The 19,674-nt window shown below is 41.5% G+C and overlaps 1 protein-coding gene across 1 annotated transcript in view; it reads left to right on the top strand.

Moving 5' to 3' along the window:
* LOC135496013 (probable RNA polymerase II nuclear localization protein SLC7A6OS) overlaps window positions 1-19,674 on the top strand; it is a 185,206-nt gene that overhangs the window by 42,633 nt on the left and 122,899 nt on the right. Inside the window, exon 3 of the mRNA XM_064785117.1 lies at window positions 16,811-17,003. Coding sequence (XP_064641187.1) covers window positions 16,811-17,003 — 193 coding nt within the window. The remainder of the gene's footprint in view (window positions 1-16,810; window positions 17,004-19,674) is intronic.

The raw sequence follows: 19,674 nt of genomic DNA, 5'->3' as shown, positions 1-19,674 counted from the left end.
AACTGGTCATTTCTATTTATTTCGACCTCTGTTAAATCAGGATACCTCTCAATTACAGACAGCATTTTGTATCATTGTGCTGTACAACCCAGCCTGGACATACTACAGTTGTCCATGGAGAAGTCCTCTCTGACACTTCTTGTCTGTAAAGCTACCGATACAACATACTGAACTAGGGATATTTTCTGTTGCCTCCTGTAATATTTACATACCATGGATGATTAGTTCTGCATTGGAAATTTTAGTGGTATAACGTGTTCTCTTGACCTTGAAACAGTAGTAAAAAGCCGATATTTACTACTTTACACCCTCAGTCCTGTGTTATTATGTCATCCAGCTGAGCGCCAGGCCCTTGGGCCTTTTGTTATTAACTTGTCTTTGAGTTTAAACAACCGCGCTTCACAGATATCAACAAAATACTACCAAACCTACAACTTGGTGGTATAACCAGTAAGTGACCAAAAAACCACAGTGCTTATCCCAATTTTAACATTAGATATTTTCACTTTAAAATGGTCAATATTTCTGAAATCTGGTTATGTACGGGACATCCATGCCTTTTTGAACTTCACAGATTTTTCAGGGTAACAAACATTTTTTAATTCATTTGTTTCTTCAAATTTTAGAACAGTCATAAAGGCACACTTGGGATTTCAATTAATTTGCTCACCAATTAATCATGAAAATACACTGGTGAAAAAAGGAGAACATTTTGGTTATGTACGGGACACGCCACATCCCATTTTTAAAAGTCATGATATAAAAATTTTACTCATCTCTTGAACATCTGAGCCGTTGCAGCACATAGTCGTGGTCATTTATTACCACAGTAAAGGAAATCTCTACCATAGAAACACTTGTGAAGGTGTATCCTGAGGTGCTTGTTTGAAGTCAGTAAAAATCAGGTGAGTCTGTTACGAAGATTCCCCTTCAATAAAAACAGTTATCACAGTTTTATACCAAACCTCTGAAACTTTGACATTTTATCCAGGATGAGCTAGATCCACGTTACAAGTTTTGAAAAAAAAAGGGCACTGATATCAATGTCATCCTTCCTCTGAAACGTTGTCGTCCGCAAGGCCCTAGATGAGCAAACCGATGTATTGACGCATGATGCTGAATTGTTCATGCCAGAACAGTGCTGTCTTGTTTGCCAGAATACTTGGCAAAAAGACCCTCCGTAACCGTAACAAGTCGACCAACAAAGTCACAAATAGTTCCTGAAGATTTCAGACTGTCCAAAAAAACAATCTCCCTCATTCGTAAAAGAAGAAATGACCTTCTTCTTCAGATGAACAAGACAGACGTGATGATAAACAAGAAATTTATGTTGAATGCCCTGATTATCGCCTCAGCAGCACACGAAATACACAGTCAACTTTTTGCTTTGCATGGCTCTGCCCTTCCCTCTTCCATATTTAGAATTTTCCCGGCTTGCCGTTACATTGTATTAAGAGTTCCTGAGCCGACTGCCTCCTCTTGCACGTTTTCTGGCTCTCTCCATGGTGGCATCATACTCCCCCGAACATGTCCACCAATCCTTGCATGCGTATACTTCGGTATAAAAGTGTCAATGACCGCCCTGGTGCAGGATTCAGGCAAAATCGACTTCGAATGAAGTAAAAAACCTTCTGTAAGGATCAGCAGGTCTCTCTTTACATCTGCATCTGATTTTACCTTCACCTGTGTCAGTTCAGAACACCCCCTAATATGTAAAGAGCAAGCTCTAGTGAACTCACACAGCTGTATGTCCTAGTAGACGATTTTTAAATACATGATGTCCCACACCCGCACTTCAGTGGCGCCGGTGTGAATAAATCTACTTGTGTGAATGGTCAATGGCTCATGACGTCATGAAATAATTGTGTCACGAGGAAGGAAACAATGGGATTCACGTCCGACGTGGTAACTGTGGGTGTGGTGCGTCATGAATGCAGGATCGGCCAACGCGCAGCCCATATGGTGCGACAAACTGTACCGAACCAGAATTGTCATGGGTCTGCACAAATATTTTCAGATTCAATGGACATGCTGGATATATGCATTTTGTTTACACTTTACATACAGTGTATACATACGTAACCATTACACTCACTACGTTGTAATGTGTTAATAACATGTACAAAATCTTATATCTTTCTTTGTGCAGCTGCAAAGAAGTTGATCTTGGCAAGCCAAATTCTGGAAATTGATCAGGCAGGTTGCCTGGTTGGTAAAAAGGTAGTCAGGCTCCAAGAACTTGTTCATCCGGGGGGGGGGGGGGCAAAAGTGACTCACGATTTTTGCCCCCCCCTCTTTTGATGGGCCTGATATCTACAAAAGCTACAATGTACATATTTTTTTAAAGAAAAGAAGGCAGTGCACAAAAAGTTCTTTGCAGCCACTTGCTACTGGTTTTTACCCCACAGCCCGAATGGACTAGAGGGGTATTGTCGTCACGTGCGCCGTTCGTCTGGGCGGGCGGGCGGGCGGGCGGATGTCTGCTACTTGGTTTCAGTCGATTTCTAGGAGAACGGCTTCGACAATCAATTCAATTTTTGGTATGTACATTAGGGGTGACTAGAGGAAGGTTCCTTTCAAAAACGGGCTTGTTCCGATTATCAATATGGCCACCAGGGCGGTGTGTTTGAAATTGGTTTCCGTCAACTTCGAGGAGAACCGTTCGTCCGATCAAATTCATTTTTAGCTCAGCTGACCAAATGTCAGCAGAGCTGGTTAAATAGCTATTCAGTGTATGTGAGTGAGTGAGTGAGTGGGTGGGTCGGTCGGTCGGTCGGTCGGTCACTTCAGATTTACAGTATTTGTTGATCTTGGTGAACTCTGATCAGCAACCAAAAATGAGCGCGATTCGACCTACTTCCTGCGAGCGAGACGCCGTAAAAGAAATTGGCCTATCTCGGCCTAGGCACATCAGAATCAGTCACAATATGCTTTAATATTATGATGAAAATTTTATATAATTATAAGGTGCCTTCGAATATTATTCGTCAATTCAAATTCCCACCCAATGACGTCATCTATCGACGAGGTTTACTATTCGCCAGGTATCAAAATGGCGGCTGCAGATCAACGCTTTCGGTGTTGATGTGGTAAGTAAAATATCAAATTTTTATCAAGCTGTATCTTCGATGTTCATGACCATCGGGTTCATATGTTTTTATCAAAACGTTGAGTAGTGATGGATCTTTTCAAATTTGCCTATAGTTTTTAATCAATTGAAGCCAGAGGTTTTCTTTTGGTAGCCGTAGTTTTATAATTTTCCGAAAATTATTGAAGTGGTGGTTGGTATTTTTGGCCAAATAATTTTGACATTTTGGCAGTAACTTTGCGTTGGATCCCCATCAATTTTTATATCTGAACTTAGTTTCAAATAGCCTACGCAATTATCATTTCGGTGATATATAATGCATGCATGTAATAATTGATTAATCTGCCTAAAAAGGCGCAATTAAAATGGCGAAAGATCTTGATAAACACTCTGGTGGCGGTCGCACTAAATAACGACCGGTAGGGCCCAGAGAAAAAAAGGTAGCGTCCGGAGGTTGAATCGGGATTTTTATGCACTTTTAACTGTATATATATGTTGTGTAACTTTGATGACCAAGCTTGCAGCCAAAGTTGGTAAAATTGATGCTTGTTGTAAAATTGACTGCGCTAGCGACCGGAGAATTCGCCGTCGGCCACTTTGGCTACGGTCCCTGAGTTGTTGTGGTTGGCAATTTTGCAACAAATCTCGCCATTTACGTTTGTTTTCTCCCTGTCTGGTCATTGGCCGTAACAACAATTATTTTGAAAGTCACATTATGACATGGTAGTATGAATTCCACTGCAGTTTCGTTACGCAGCATGCTCATGTTTTTGGTTTGCAATCCTGTACTGTCTGTACACTGCGCTGTGCATGGCTGTGCTGTAGGCTGTAAAAAAGACAAAAACGATAGCCTAGCCCTATAATAGGCTTACTCAACTGGCCCTCATGATTCATTTGATGGACACCTTATTTGATAGTACCTCATCATTAAGTCCAATAGATCCTGTTCTGTCACATGTCGTAGACGCTAGACAATTTTCAAAATGTAGTACACCACTCGCTCATCTTTAAGCCCAGCTCTCGGCTCACATCATGCGGGCACGGTTGGCTGTTGAGTGTTATGGTTCAGTCTGTGAGACTAATTTAAAGAGGTTACACTTTTATTTTGAATTGGAAAACAGCCCACAGGACTGACTTTTCACTGAGTAAAAAAAGTGTGAACTTCAAAGGTAAGTCTCTTTCTGGATTTGCTTCCATAGATGCCTTGTTCAGGATATCATCTGACAAATGCCTGATCAAGCACAGACTGTATCCGGTGGTGTACATTTCCCCGTCTATGTCAGCCTTTTTTATTCAGTCGGTGTTAATTTCTCTTCTCTTTTTTTACAGATTAACTGTTGTTGGTTATTGCAAGAGTAGTCGTTGGCACATTTCATGTCCAGTAAAGCACTTGCTGTTCCCACATCAGAGTAAGGTGTGCTTACTTGTTTTACTCCTTTTCATTCTCGGAGAGCGTTATCAGATATCTGCCACAAGGCAACAAATATCTACCGCAAGGCATCAAATATCTGCCGAAAGGCTTCAAATATCTGCCGAAAGGCATCAAATATCCTCCGCACTAATAAAGTTCATTTTGTTAACCAATTCTTTATCTTCTTTTCTTCACATACAAAAAAGACCATCCCAAACATTTAGCTGCATCCACTTCATCAATGTCCAGACAACAGTCGGTTCATTTGACCATTGTAAAGCACCAGGCCCCACCTCACAAAATACACTGTAATAATTATGTACCTTGTGTCCATGTGCATGTTATTAGGTTCCACCTACGCTGCATGAAGACAAGGACCTCACTCTTTGACGTCACCACACAACCCCTTGACGTCATCACACACCCCACTACTGCAACAGCAATAGAAATGACTTTACATCATAATAGCAGGGTGACGTCAACTCAGTACTTCAGCATGCACTATCCCCTGACAAAGTGGTTATTTCCATGACTGAGTCGGGGATGCGAGCCCGAAAATGATGTTCCGTCAATTTTCTTCCAATCAAATCGATCCAGTCCTCAGCAAGTTTTTATTTCACTTTTGGTTCAAGTGTTAGAGGGTAATGTCGGCATCATTTCAGCATCTAATATAATCTGTTTTTCGAAATGGCATTTGGCAACATTTTGCATCTGAATTCTTTTACAACACTGGGTGAAAAGAAAATGTTTAAGACTTAGATCAGAAGAAAAGCCATGGCAGAGGACACCAAGTATTGACGCACGATGCTGCAATGTTCATGCCGGAGCAAAACAGTGCCGTCTTGTTTGCCAGAATACTTGGCAAAAAGACCCTTCGTTACCGTAACAAGTCGACCAACAAAGTCACGAATTGTTCCTGATGATTTCAGACTGTCTTAAAACAATCTCTGTCTTTCGTAAAATAAGAAATGACCTTCTTCTCGGATTTTTCTGTATTTGTCCGTGATGACTTTTTGCGATCGATGGAAGGATTATTCATCAGAATATACTGCGAGTGACATGATTTTCCGAATTAATCTGTTAGATGGCGCTGAATCCGCAATGAGAACTGAAAAAACCCGGGACACGGTCGGTTACAAAATGGACGAAATGGCTGTATTGTCTCATTTTAACACTGACGTGTTTTTATACCAAAATCTAACGAAAAATAAGGAAACAAATTGACTTTATCGGGGTAAACTTTGTCCTAGAGCATGCATCCTTTTGCTGGTTTTTTTGTTTTACATTCCGGGAGTAATGGATAACTGGTTTGACCTATATACTATCAGTAGCAGGGGAAGATAGAATAAAATCCGAATCGAGATCACGGGCTCCAGAAGGTAGGCACCCTAAGCAAGGATACATCACATGTCATACCGATTTTGATTTGACCTATATACTATACATGTAGCATGTTTCTAAATGAGCATGAATTCCTAACCACCAAATATCTATACGGTGAGCACAATGACCCCTGGCCTTTTCATTTTAAGGCTACTTTAATATGATGATCTTTGTAAAAAAATATTGCAGCCTTCGGTTATAAGATGTACAGTCGTTCCAGAAAGTAAATGCCCACTGTTTTTTAAAAATATCACAGAGATGAAATAAGATATTTGAATGCGATTTTCTGCAGAGTATGGTATATTTAGTTGGTCATATATCTGTTGTATTTAGATGCACCTAATTCCATCCCTTCATTATGTAACAAACATTTTAAAAAAGGTCCAAAAATCACTTTTTAGCTACGCTGGCTTTGCAGCGTAGTTTATGGTTTGTACTGGAGCTGGCCGAAAGTAGTTCCAACAAAATAGTTTTATTTTCATCAGACTTTGCTGTAGCTGGGCCAGGATACCAATATTTTGAACTTTTTGTTTCGATAGGATTATAGCTATTTACAGTAGAAAGACTAAACGCCCTAATTGGCAGTAATTGGCAGATTTTTATCTGAAAATTGTCGTCTGCTCAAAACTGGCAAAACGGCCTCAATCTGACCTGTCTCTGTAATGTACTGAACGCGCTACACATAAGGCATTGCAGCCGAGGCTGATAAAGTGATGGCCATTTTGCGAATGATAGAGTGTGTACGTTCATTTCAAAACATAATCCAAATTTGTCATAACGAGCAATTAGAAAGTGGTATTTCCCTATATTTTGCTTCTCAATATCAATATGCCTTTGAAACTGGTCGTTTTGTGAGGTTATTTTGTCTAATTCTAATTGATATTGCCGATAAAAGACACGTAGAGAAACCCAGATTTATGCTGAGTTCATCTACGTAGACGTTTTGACAGAAAACCAAGGTGAGTTTTCTCTGTATTTTCTCTTGATTTGCTTGGTACAATTGGCCATGACAACTGTTATTTGAAAAGTCATAGTATAGAATGACTCCTGTAGCTTGTTTTCATAGGAAGTGTTACCGTTTTTGGCTTTCTGTCTTGTTAAATTTGCTCAGTCATTGAGTCGAAGTTGAAGATCAAAACACACATGAAAGCCATGTACATTTTATATACAAAACGGTGTTGCAGCAAATTCATCCCAATCATCAGAATTGAATAATCGTAATACTTCACAATTATCTTTTACACATTAATATAACAATTACTGGAGAATAACTTTGAAATCCGGACAAAAAATTGTTATAAGAAAAGCTTCTTTGTATTTAGGCCATTCAAAATAAATTACTTGTTTATCATCACTCCACCTCACGATATTTGGAGGGGAGGCCCTTTGATATTGATATTTGATATTTTGTTTGGCGCCAATGTTTGATGGGGAGGGCCTTTGATATTTGGTATTTGATATTTTTCGGTCATGAACTTGGCAATGTATTCCATTGGGAGGGGCTTTGATATTCGATATTTGATAATTTTTGGACTGACATATTACAAATGTATGTATAAGCCATGTCAAGTTATAATCAGTACAACAGATGTGTCAGGGAGGCCTAAAAATGTATACAGTGATCAAATTCCAAAATGGATAGATAAAATAAGGACAGGAGAATACAAATTAAAGTTTAATTACAAAACCTGTATGGACATCAACAGCTGTTTCTTTTTTATATCCTGGTCACCATGATCTGCTGATGATTTATTCCCCTGACGTTTTACATGTATGTACCGTACAAATCCATGTATATCTGACACAAGCATGCAAAGTGACAGCAAGCAGCATGGCCCCAAGTCTCACCCATTGAAAACATTCTCCTCATACACCACATAGTGTGTAAGCTTTGGTCAAACATTCATGCGTTGAGCAAGAAATAAAAACACATGCGTTTATTCATCTCGATTCCAGGCTCATCGGCAATATAAAAATAACTGGTAGGCCTATACGCATTTTCCCACGCAGGTATGAGGTTGAGAAAGTATTGGTTCCAAAATCTCCCCGAGTGTAGTCTCACTGAGTCAATAATTCTTTTGTGTGCTGACAATTCACTTTGAATGAAAATAATTCATTGCCGTTGAGCGAGACTGGTGTCACCTGTACTGAGGTATTGAGACATTTTTTCAGCATCGGCTGGCTGCATGCTGCGTCTCTGGATTTGTTTAGTCGTAACTAATACCACATGTGTGATGGCCAGAACGGGGAAATGGATATCAATTATCAACAGGCCACCGGGTCAGGTAAAATTAGGGCGGTAGGTTGTTTGAATCTGAGTTGGAAGTTGAGGGCACAACTTGGAGCGGACGGTACCTTGATATTTGATATATCGAATATCAAAATAATCGGCACGGGACCTAAATGTCGGGGCGGGCGGTGATGATAAACAAGTAATTTATGTTGAATGGCCTTATAAACATCATCGATGTAATCAAAATAAACCCAAGTTATGATTCAAACGCTAGATAAACATGGCGGACTGCTTCACAAGAAGTTGAAGTTTCAATATATCAGTGCAGTGCCCTAGTAAGCGCGCAGCGCCTTTAGGTTGGGGGAAACCCCCCAAACCCCCTGGTTGGGAACCTGCTATTGGCCTAGTTCCTTCCGCCCATTTTTAGCTCACCTCTTAGCAAACGTGAGCTTATCCCATACCGTGGCGTCCGTCGTCCGTCGTCGTCGTCGTCGTCGTCGTCCGTCGTCCGTTAGCAGGGTACGTTTCGTAACTGTTAGAGCTATTGAGTTGAAACTTGGTACACATGTACCCTTATGGAATGACACCTTGGAGACCAAGTTTCGGTCCGATTCGTTTCATGGTTTGGCCACCAGGGGGCCAAACGTTAAAAGTGAAAATATGCAATATCTCCCTTAATAGTAGTCGGGAAATTTTGAAAAAAATATGGTAGGTACTTCTAGCAAAGGTGCATCATATATCCTCCGGGTTTTTGATTTGACCTCCTTTTTAAGGTCACAGAGGTCAAAGTTTGCTGATTCACTGAACAGTAGCATGTTTCCTATCTATTTTAGCTAGAAGGTTTTAAACCAGTGTGGACCTGTATCTGGGGATTCTCTATTCCACCCCTAAAATTTCAGCCGTTCGGACATCAAATATGGCCGCCAGGCAGCCATCTTGAAAAATAAACACAGTACTATTACTCCGAAACTAATGATCGGATTGCAACCAAATTTGATCTGGATGTATATCTATGTACTCTCTACTAAATCCTTGATTTTTTATCAAATGTGATAGCCAATATGGGTGCCAGGCGGGCATCTTGAAAAATGCTTAGTTTGGCCACCCGGGGGCCAAATTTAATGTCCTATGTTAAAATGTTTGATTGCTCGTTTAATAGTGGTCTGATTTTCATAACATTTTTAGCTCAGCTGAAAAGCTGAGCTATTCATATGAGTAAATGGTAGAATGAGTGTCCGTCTGTCTGTCTGTCTTTCTGTCTGTCTGTCTGTCTGTCTGTCTGTCTGTCTGTCTGTCTGTCCGTTAAACAGGCACGTTTCAAAACTATGGCAGATAGGCGATAGATTTTCCCTCTGAGGCGTTGAGACCCTTCAGGACTCCTGAATAGACCAAATGTGGGTCCGGCAGGATGAGCGGTTTGGCCACTAGGTGGCACCGAGCGAAATTTTCTAAAAACTTTTCCAGCAGCTGATTTCTCAGTTGGGGATCATGAATCAAATCTAATTTTATAGAGCAAAGCTTTCTCTTTCATTATCAATAGGCGTAGTTCATGAATTTCTCACCAGGTGATGTTACTGGCGCAATTTAGTGAGCACCCCCCAAGAAGAGCATTTTAAATTTCGCGCGAGTTATCCCACGTCCAATCACACATGCAGCGAACGTCACGTCTCGAGTCTGCGCAGTTCAGACGTAAGGAGACCATGCTATGGAATAGATCGCGTTCTGTCAATTCAGAGGTAAGTTCTCATTAAATTCACAATTTCATAGGCGATAATATTTGGCTGCTTGTGTTATTGCATGTTGATGACATTAGGGAAGGCTTGGATTGTTTAATTGGATGTGATTAATTTGAAATAGTTCGTCGACGATCGTTGAAAAACGATCTGCGAAATGCAGCTTGGTTGGTCTGAGAAACGATGTCAAAGTCCGGCTTTAAATCATGGATTTCTCAACAAATAACTCTTGTCACATAGCAGAACTAATGTGAACAAACAAGACAATAATAAACATCGTTCTGATATCATCGGGTAAGGTTGCCAATGTACATAAACAGTGTAATTGAGGATCGACGCCAGCGATTTGAAATGTCAACAAACAATAAATGCGATATGATACACACTGACACTTGCACACTGTACATAGCACAATGCTTCAAACGGGGCCGATTCATCACTCTTATCACAATGTATTCCCAATCATATCAATGAACTTCCTTGATCATTCGGCCCTAGCGCCTTATCAGTTGTTGTTGGCCTTGTATTTGATATAAAACTTGGCTAGCTTACCTATTCTATCAAAATTAAAATGTTATCTCCTCATCATGTTTTGCAGGACAGGAATGATCTGCAGCTGCATTTGAACATATTTGGTGACCACATCTCAAAGATGACCAAGAGAGAGGATCGAGCTATGACTTTGCACATCCCATCGACTTCGGTGTTCACCAGTGCAATCATCAGAAGAGCCAGGCAATTCTAGTATTCAAGTATTTCATTCTGTAATACTTACCTCAAAATTTACTAAATAAAGAAAACCGCATGTGGCAGTTGGTTAAAAAAATCAAGTCTATCTGTTTAAAGTTTTTCAAACATTTCAATGGTGGCATTCTGCTAAGGTTTGTTAAGAGTTTCACTTGACTTAAGCAGGGTGTACACTAGTAAAATATTAGCAACATTTTACCAACATTTTACCAACATTTTACCAACATTTTACCAACATTTTTACAACAATTTTGCAACAAGCCCTTCAAGGCCCTGTGTTCACTAGCAACAATATTGCAACAAATTAGCAACATTTTTACAACATGTTGGTAAATTGTTGCAAACTTTTTAGTGGGAACAAAGGGAAATAGGTATTTTGGAGGGAAAATGGATGATTCCAAGGAGAGAAGATGTGTTTTGAGTGCTTCTGCAGCAATTTTAGCTGTCATTGTTGAGAGACGGAAGAGGCGGCGAAATAACCAAAGAGAATATGGACCAGGCCCTGGATCAAAATGAGGGTGGATGATGGGGCATACCACTGCCTGTTAAGGCCGCGTATCCATAGGGTATGCCCTTGTGTAGTGTGGCGTTATGGCGTAACAGCCTTGTGACCTGGCACTATGCCCTGAGTCTCCATTGGATATTCCTTTTTGGTCATGTAGGCCTTTGTAGTCCTCATTTCGCAGCGGTCAATCGCGTTTATCCGCACGCTGTCATTATTTCAGAAGACAATTTCTTATGAATATTGAAAATGAAAATACAAGTAACCTGTATTTTCACTTGCAACATCAAATTGACATGTACATGTATATAAAACCTGACTTTTAAGCAACAAATTACAGGTTCGTGCTTGTTATGATAATCATCAGTTTCGGGGTCCCAGAGTAGTTCCCGTTGATGAACCTCTTGAATTAATTTCGCCTCAGACATTGCTTCCGTGTTGTTCACTCGCAAAAGAATGGACATGTTCAATCCCAATATGGGCCTATATTCCCAATCCACAGTGCATATATGCCCGCAATGTGACACGGCATAACCTATGGGAACGATCAATAACACCAATGAAGGTTCATTGTCCGTGTGGCGCGCCAGGCGGTAAAAAGGGAATGTTGTGCAGGGCACGGAACAGCCTATGGATACGCAGCCTAAAGGAGTTGCGGCTTACTGACAAGCCGTCACACAAAAACTTCTAGAAAAGGTTTCATCACCCTACGAAGCAAGACACTCACTTGAGAGTTGCTATACCTGCTTCTTGTTCAAGTCACATGAACTCCGGTAGATCACATGACGCAAATCCTATTTCTGATTGGCTGAAGAGTTTGCAACATTTTTACAACATGCAACAAAGAATTGCATTGCATTTAATTTGCAACAATTTTACAACATGTTGTAAGACGCGTTTTGCTCTGTACACACTACGCAACATTTTTGCAACATTTGTTGCAACTGGAAATGTAAAAATGTTGCTAATATTTTACTAGTGTACACAGGCCTTTAGGCAATAATAGAGTTGGGTAGAGCATTTTGTTAATGTTACCCTTTTAGTTAGGGAAACTGGTGCCTTCTGCATTAGGTGGACCCCACTTACTCATCTGTCAGACCGGCCTCACACGTCGGCAGTAGAGTTTAAGGTCCAGTCTGCGAGATTTACCCATTTCTACCCAGCCAAAAGCGGGTGATTGGGCTAGTCTCTCCATGTGATTCAATTCGCATGGATTCTTGTGTCCCGGTGCTGAAAGGATCCCTCCACAAGGGCAGACTACATCCGGTGGCACTGAAGTATGGAAGAAAGACAGAAGACGACCAATTTGCGAAAAGGATCATCATCATCATCATCATGGAAACAGCTGAGGATGAATCATGTTGCTGTGTGTAGAATTGATGGTCCAATATAGGTTAGGTTATCTGTTTGCGCACACATTGCAAGGGTGGAGCTTGCTTGAAGTAGATTGCGCCAGTCTACCGTAATTCACTGTTACACATCCAGAAGCTAATATCCTTAGGCTTTGAGTCCTTAGTTTAGTAGAGTTTGACGAGTAATGTAATATATACGAACAACGCAGCAACAACTCAGCTGAGCGCCAGGCCCTTGGGCCTCTTGTTATGGTAGGTACTCCTAGCAAGGATACATCACATATCATACGGGTTTTTGATTTGACCTACTTTTCAAGGTCACAGAGGTCAAATGGTGTAAATTGGCTGTTAGGATGTAACGATGGCACGTTTCTAAACTGCACTGACTATTGATCCCAAATTTATTACACATTTACCCCTTAGTCAGGTGATCTCAGGGACCGAAGTTTGGTCCAATATGATTCACCACTTGACCACCAGGGGGCAAAATCCAAAAACCTTAAAAATGTGATTATTCCTTAACTTCTTGCCCGATTGCCACCAATTTGATATCATGGGTACATCTAACCGCCATACAGTATATGTCACACAGGTTTTTAATTTGACCTTCTTGTCAAGGTCACAGAGGTCAAATGGCGTAAATTGGCCGTCAGGCCGTAACTATGGCACGTTTCTTAACTGCAATGACTATTGATCACAAATTAAGTACACATGTACCCCTTGGTCAGGTGATCTCAGGTACTGAAGTTTGGTGCGATCTGATTTGCCGTTTGGCCTCCAGGGAGGGGGCCAAATCCTAAATTCTTCAAAATGCCATTATTCTTAGTAATTACTTGCCCGATTGGCACCAATTTTATATCATAGGTACATCTAATTCTAACAACCATTCAATGTGTCACCCGGGGTCTTCTTTGATTTGACCTACTTTTCAAGGTCACAGAGGTCGAATGTACTGTAAATTGGCCATTTTGGGGAAATTGTAATTGCTTGGACCTACATCAAACCTAACACTACATTACACAATACCATGATCTTTATCCATCTTTCCTCCACATGAGGTGAGCACAATGGCCCTGGCCATTTCATTTTGTTTTGATAGGCGGTCTTTTTCCTGTATCTCTTTAGCAGTAACTTAACTGCATCATCACAATAGCCAGCAAAGAAATGGAAAATGTCCTCCCTCCCCCCTGGAAAGGTGTCCGGACTACTATCGTAGTCTGGCACTCTGGCAGATTCATATGTAAAGTGCAAGCTCTAGTGTACTCACGCAACTGTCCACATGTGGTGACTCAATATTGCTATGTAAATATCGGTACTCAGTTGGTAGGCTGCTGGACCTAGTCTGAGCTGGGTGGAGCTTTCATGGATTTATAGTCCTACGTGTATACTACCCCCAAGTGGAGCTAATCATTAATTTAGTGCACTCCAACAGTCGGCAGAGCTGATGCCGGGTTACTGTTAGTCAAGGTTGAGGCAATATGCAGTGGGTAAGATGCGCCAATTTTTAATGAGGATTTCTGACAACTGGTAGTCTTTGGGGTCATCATGACTAATCAGGGCCCATAAGGTTACTCTGACATTGGTTCTCTTCTGACATTTTCTCTTTACAGGTTGTAGGCCTAATTCTGCAGTTATCCTAACCATTGCATGCTTCCCCTCTAACTCCGCTCTTCAAATAAAACCACAGTCCCGAGGCGGTCGGTTTGTCTCAGTGCTTGGCTTGTAGGCTTCGTGCGTGCACATATGTAGATGACGGACTAAAGAAAGGTGATTTTCATCGCCCGGCGAAGAACAACTAGATTCATGCCTTGACCATGGAGCCAATTCGTGAAAGGTAAGACTAAAACAATTGGGTGGTTGCGGGAACCGCACTAACAGACCACCAGCAACAATAAATACTATGAGTTGACAAAGGACAATCTGTGTTAATATCAAACTGGCGGTTTTGAAGGTACCTTTCAGCTGATATACTTACCTAGTGACATTAATTATGGACCATTAGAGCCAAGCTGGTCAAGATTTGGCTTATTCACATTCAGGCAAGAGTCGGCATTGTTGCCCGATGAAGAGGGCGATGTAAGAGACTGCATAGCCAGTTGTCACAATCAAGTAAGGGAGCCTGCATTGAAGCCTGATAGATATAAGCTAAGAGGGTGATGTAAGAGACGTCGTTATGCCTCATGTTACAATCAAGTAAGAGACCGCGTTGTAGCCTGAATGATATGAGAGAAGAGGGTGATGTCACAGTCGAGTAAGTGACCATGTTGTAGCCAGATCGATATAAGAGAAGAGGGTGATGTAAGAGACGGCATCATGCTGATGTCACAATCAAGTCGGACTTCATTGTAGCTCGATTGATATAAGAAAAGAGGGTGATGTAAAAGACGGCATGTCACAATCAAGTAAGAGACCGCATTGTAGCCCGATTAATATAAGAGACGGCATCATACCTCATGTCACAATCAAGAGACTGCATTGTGTAGCCTTGTGGGAAGTTGGAGGAAGGCAGTCACGTTAATGGTATCAAACTAAATGTATTGAAAGAGCAGTTTTGCCCTGACCTGCTTAAACACAGTTGGAGCAAAGGCAGTCGTGTTTGTCATCAAACTGAAGGTATTGAAGGGCGGATGTGACAAAAGAACCCAAAACTACTTCATTCACTGCAGTTTAAATAAAACCTTCACAACTGTCATCCACCCTAGGGCCGGGCCAAATTCATAAAGGGCGTTTAATGGTTAGACGTGTGTAACTTCTCCCAAATTAGTTTCAGGGCCTATTCATATTCTGTGAAGATTTACATGAAGGACCTAAATCTGTCTATTCAGTAGTTAAACGCTGTTTTAAGCTAAACGCCCTTTATGAATTTGGCCCCATTTTTGGCTCACCTGTGAGCCTTTACCATCAGGCAGCGTCCGTCGTCGTCCGTCGTCCGTCGTCGTTAGACATGGGTGGCACGTTTTGTTACCGCTAAAGCCACTGAACTGAAACTTAGTACACATGTACCCCTTGGTGACCACTACTCAGAGACCAAAACGCGGTCTCATATGTTTCACGGTTTGGCCACCAGGGGGCCAAAGGTAAAAAATGAAGAAATGCGTTTTCTCCCTTATTACTGGTCCGAAAAATTTGGAAAAAATATGGTAGGTACTTCTACTAATGGGACATCACATTTCCTCCGGGTTTTTGATTTGACCTAATTTTCAAGGTAAGATAGGTCAAAGTTCGCCGACGGCACCGCTGTTAGTCAATGGTGGCACGTTTTGTAACCGCTGAGGCTATTGAACTCAAACTTGGTACATATATACCCTTGGGTGACCTTTACTCAGAGACTGAATCGTGGCGTCATACGATTTACGGTTTGGCCATTAGGGGGCCAAAGGTCAACAACTGATTACCACACCAAATTAGACCTTGTATTTACAAATGCACATCATGTGCACCATACAGGGGTCATTGACAATTGCTGGTCTGACCATAAAATGATATATACAGCTTTACCAATGTCAGAATCACTGACTCCATAGCCTCCCCTTCGACACAGGTGAGCACATGGTCCCTGGACCATTTCATTCTAAGCTTAATTCCATCTGCTCTGTCCACATCTCCCTATCTACCATAAACCTACGTTTTGCTACATGCATATACTACTTGTTCCATTCTCTATTCATTCATCTCATTCCTTGCTATTCAATTTCCGCCAGCATAGCTATTGAGGCCACCAGGCCTCTAGTTTTCTTTCATGTGCCTTTTCAAAAATTCAAATGAGCCCATGAACTGTTTTTTATGACCATAATTTTTTGGCACTTGCAATTCCATAGAGTGTGTTAGATAGTCATGACAAATGCACATTTTTGTTTAATATTTTTATGTTATTTTTTTAATCTCTTCCATAACCTTTGATAAAGAACCCCAATCAATCATGTATGAGCTGAGTTGGCCATAAAGACCCTGATTGACTGCATTGCTGACTATGACGGGTGTTCTCAAAGGTCACCAGCCGTCTGGAAAAAACAATCGCCTGTAGTGAACTAAAACTGATCTTCATAATGAAAGAATTTAGCAGGAATTTTCTAGTAATGAAAGCAAAAAAATCCTTGTTGCATCATAGTTCACCCATACATTGTGAAAAAGAACGCAAATAAATGAAATAAAAAGGTAACGTTTTTGACATTTTTAAAAATGCCTATTACATAATGAAGAGACAGGATTAGCTGGGTCCAAATACAACAGACACATGACCAACTATACCATTCTCTGCTGAAAACCGCATTCAATTATCTTATTCTATCTCTGTGATATAAAAAAAAACTTTCCGGAAGGACTGTACTTGTGTGCTCACCGTGTTGCTTGTTCTCATTCAGGTTACTTCAGCAGCTGCAGATTCTCAAACCGTTATGTGTAACAATACTCCAATGATCCGAGAAAAGGTTTCGCAGACAACTGTAGGGAGTTATGTGTATGACTTGTACTATGTAAATACTCCTGGTTTTGATCATGGACTATTGGACAACATCATGACAGTGCAAGCATATGACGAGGAATTCGTCTACGATGGTAAGAGCAGCTTCTTCGTATACAAACTTGATGCATAGCTTACTCTCTTCTCCTTCGAAGGTCTCCCAAATATGCAAAATCTACCTTATTAGTCATGATTAATACTGCACACCATGCAAGTCAGCAGACTTCCTTGTTTTCACCGACTGTCGAATGTTTCTCCGGCTTAACCACTGGAATGGGCTTGTCCGCAGAATAACTGAAAAACTGTGATGTGTATCGCCATCAAACTTTCAGGATTGGTTGGGTGGAAAATAAGTATAGCAAGAAGCGTATTTATTTGTGGTTTCATCTGAAATTTGTATTACTATTGTTTTGATGACTTTGATCAGGTGTTGAAAATTCCAAATTTGCCCTACTGGCCCAGGACTAGCTTAAAGGCAGACTGCACTAGGCCATAAGCCCGAGCCAAGCTAGCAGACGACAAATTCAGGTGATTCAACAGAGATTCCCTAAGGCTGATGTTACATAGGAATGAGCTACTCACGACACATTTTTCATCGACTCGCGGCTCATTTTCACGTGTCTCTCCTCATTTGTCACGAGTGACTGCGGCGGTTTACATACAGATCACTTTTCACTCGTTCATTTGTCACTTGGATTTTCTCGGCGACACACATGGACTCAGAAGAAGAAGAGATGACAGCCATGCTGCTCCTGATGGAGAATAGAAAACGAAAGTGGAGGCGACAGACGAGAACAATGTGGTGCAGAGACCATTTTATGCAGCGCAACGTGTTGGGAGAATGTCACACGTCCTTTCGCTATCTCATGGACCATCCTGATAACCTGTTATTTTTTAACTATCTGAGGATGTCACACCAAACCTATGCGACCTTGAAGAGGTTGGTTCTGGATCAATTGCAGCCAACTGGCTCAAATTGGCGAAACCCGATATCTGGGGAGGAGAAGCTTGTTCTCACGCTAAGGTAAGAAATTGAAAAAAAACACTTGCAACTATGCTATATGAACTGTTTATTGTGTTTCCAAATCAAAATTGCCTGAATATTTACGATACAGCTGAGATGGTCCAGGATAATTACTAGTACCTGGCAAAGCGCCAAAGTGGGGAGTTGGATGCAATACTTCGTGCCTATATGGTACACTGGATGAAGACCAAGATAGGGGCGTGCTGGCTATGCTTTGATCAGAGCGTAGTTGGTCTATGTTTGCTTGCTTTTTCAAATCATTCAAAATATCAATCTGAAATTCAAGGACCTGGTCTTCTGTGAAGGAGTCTACCCTTGGCATCAACGACTTGAAAAACTTAAGTCTAGATGATTCCTTGTTTTCTGCAATGCGCTCCTGCATCACTTTCATGAGCGCAGGCGTACAGTCGTCATCAGCATCACATTTTCTCTTCTTGGATTTGCGTTTTTCGGTAGGCTTGCTAGCGTTATTCATCTGACTGAGTGTATGATCAGGATTGGTGCTGGTGGCACGTTCTTTGTCGATGTCAGTATCTTCGAAGCCATCAACTCCAGCGTCATGTGCTGCCTGTGATATAATCGATTCTTCTTCACCATCTGTTAGTACTTCTGTCACACCTTCCGATTCAGTAGGAAAACTATTTACCGTTGTTCGTTTAGTTTTTACGGCAGTGAGAAAGCTCATCGCTTTTTCAAACTTCCATGGCTGTTTGTTTTCATTTGATGCCCCACTACCCGACTTCCTGTTTTTCCGTCTGTTGATGACGTTGGATAATCCTCTTGCGAGATTGTCCCAAGTTTCCTTGGCCATTATACCTGAAAAAATATTGACTTATCATTAGACATTGCCATAAATCTCGGATTTCTGTTTTTCTTTGCAGGCATTTAGCTACTGGTGGGTCCTTTGCCTCTATGTGTGTCCCATTCCATATGTCGAGAGCATCGATTGGGAAACATGTTCTGGCGACCTGTGAAGTTCTTTGGAAAGTGCTGCAGCCCGTCGAGCTACCCAAACCAACAGAGCAACAATGGATAAGTATGGCAGAACGATTTGGCAGTTTGTGGGACTATCCTTTCGCTGTTTGTGGGACTATCCTTTCGCCATTGATGGCAAGCATATTGCTCTGGTGAACCCCTCCAATAGTGGTTCAATGTACTACAATTACAAGGGATTCCCCAGCATTGTCCTCATGGCATTTAGTGATGCAGACTCCTGTTTCACAATCGTCGACTGTGGACAATACGGACGGGTATCTGATGCTGGCGTCTACCAGGCATCCCAGATTTCTCAACTCTTGCAGGAGAATCGGTTGAATATTCCCGAAGATAATGTCATAGTCAGTACATCCGACCACTATATCCCCTATGTAATAGTTGGTGATGAGGCGTTCCCTTTAAAATCCTATTTGATGCGTCCGTTTGCAGCCAGGACGCTTGATCACCACAGGCGTATATATAACTACAGGCATTCTAGAGCCCGTCGTACAGTAGAATGTACTTTAGGCATCCTGGCGCGAAAATTCGAAATATTTCAACGTCCCATGCGTCTCCAGCCAAACAAGGCAGTGACCGTGACAAACACGGCCACTGTTCTGCACAACTTCATCAGGAGAAGAGATGACCACATGACAGACCACACTTCAACGGTGCAGTATGAGACTGATGATCGACCCAAAGGAGACGGTATGTTACCACTTGCACGACATCAGCGTGGTGGTAGGACAGGTGAAGAAGCTATGGCC

This window comes from Lineus longissimus, chromosome 11 (assembly GCF_910592395.1).
Source record: "Lineus longissimus chromosome 11, tnLinLong1.2, whole genome shotgun sequence".
Taxonomy (NCBI): Eukaryota; Metazoa; Nemertea; class Pilidiophora; order Heteronemertea; family Lineidae; genus Lineus; species Lineus longissimus.
Note: the sequence above shows the minus strand (reverse complement) of the source record. Positions and strands in the feature narration are given on the sequence as shown.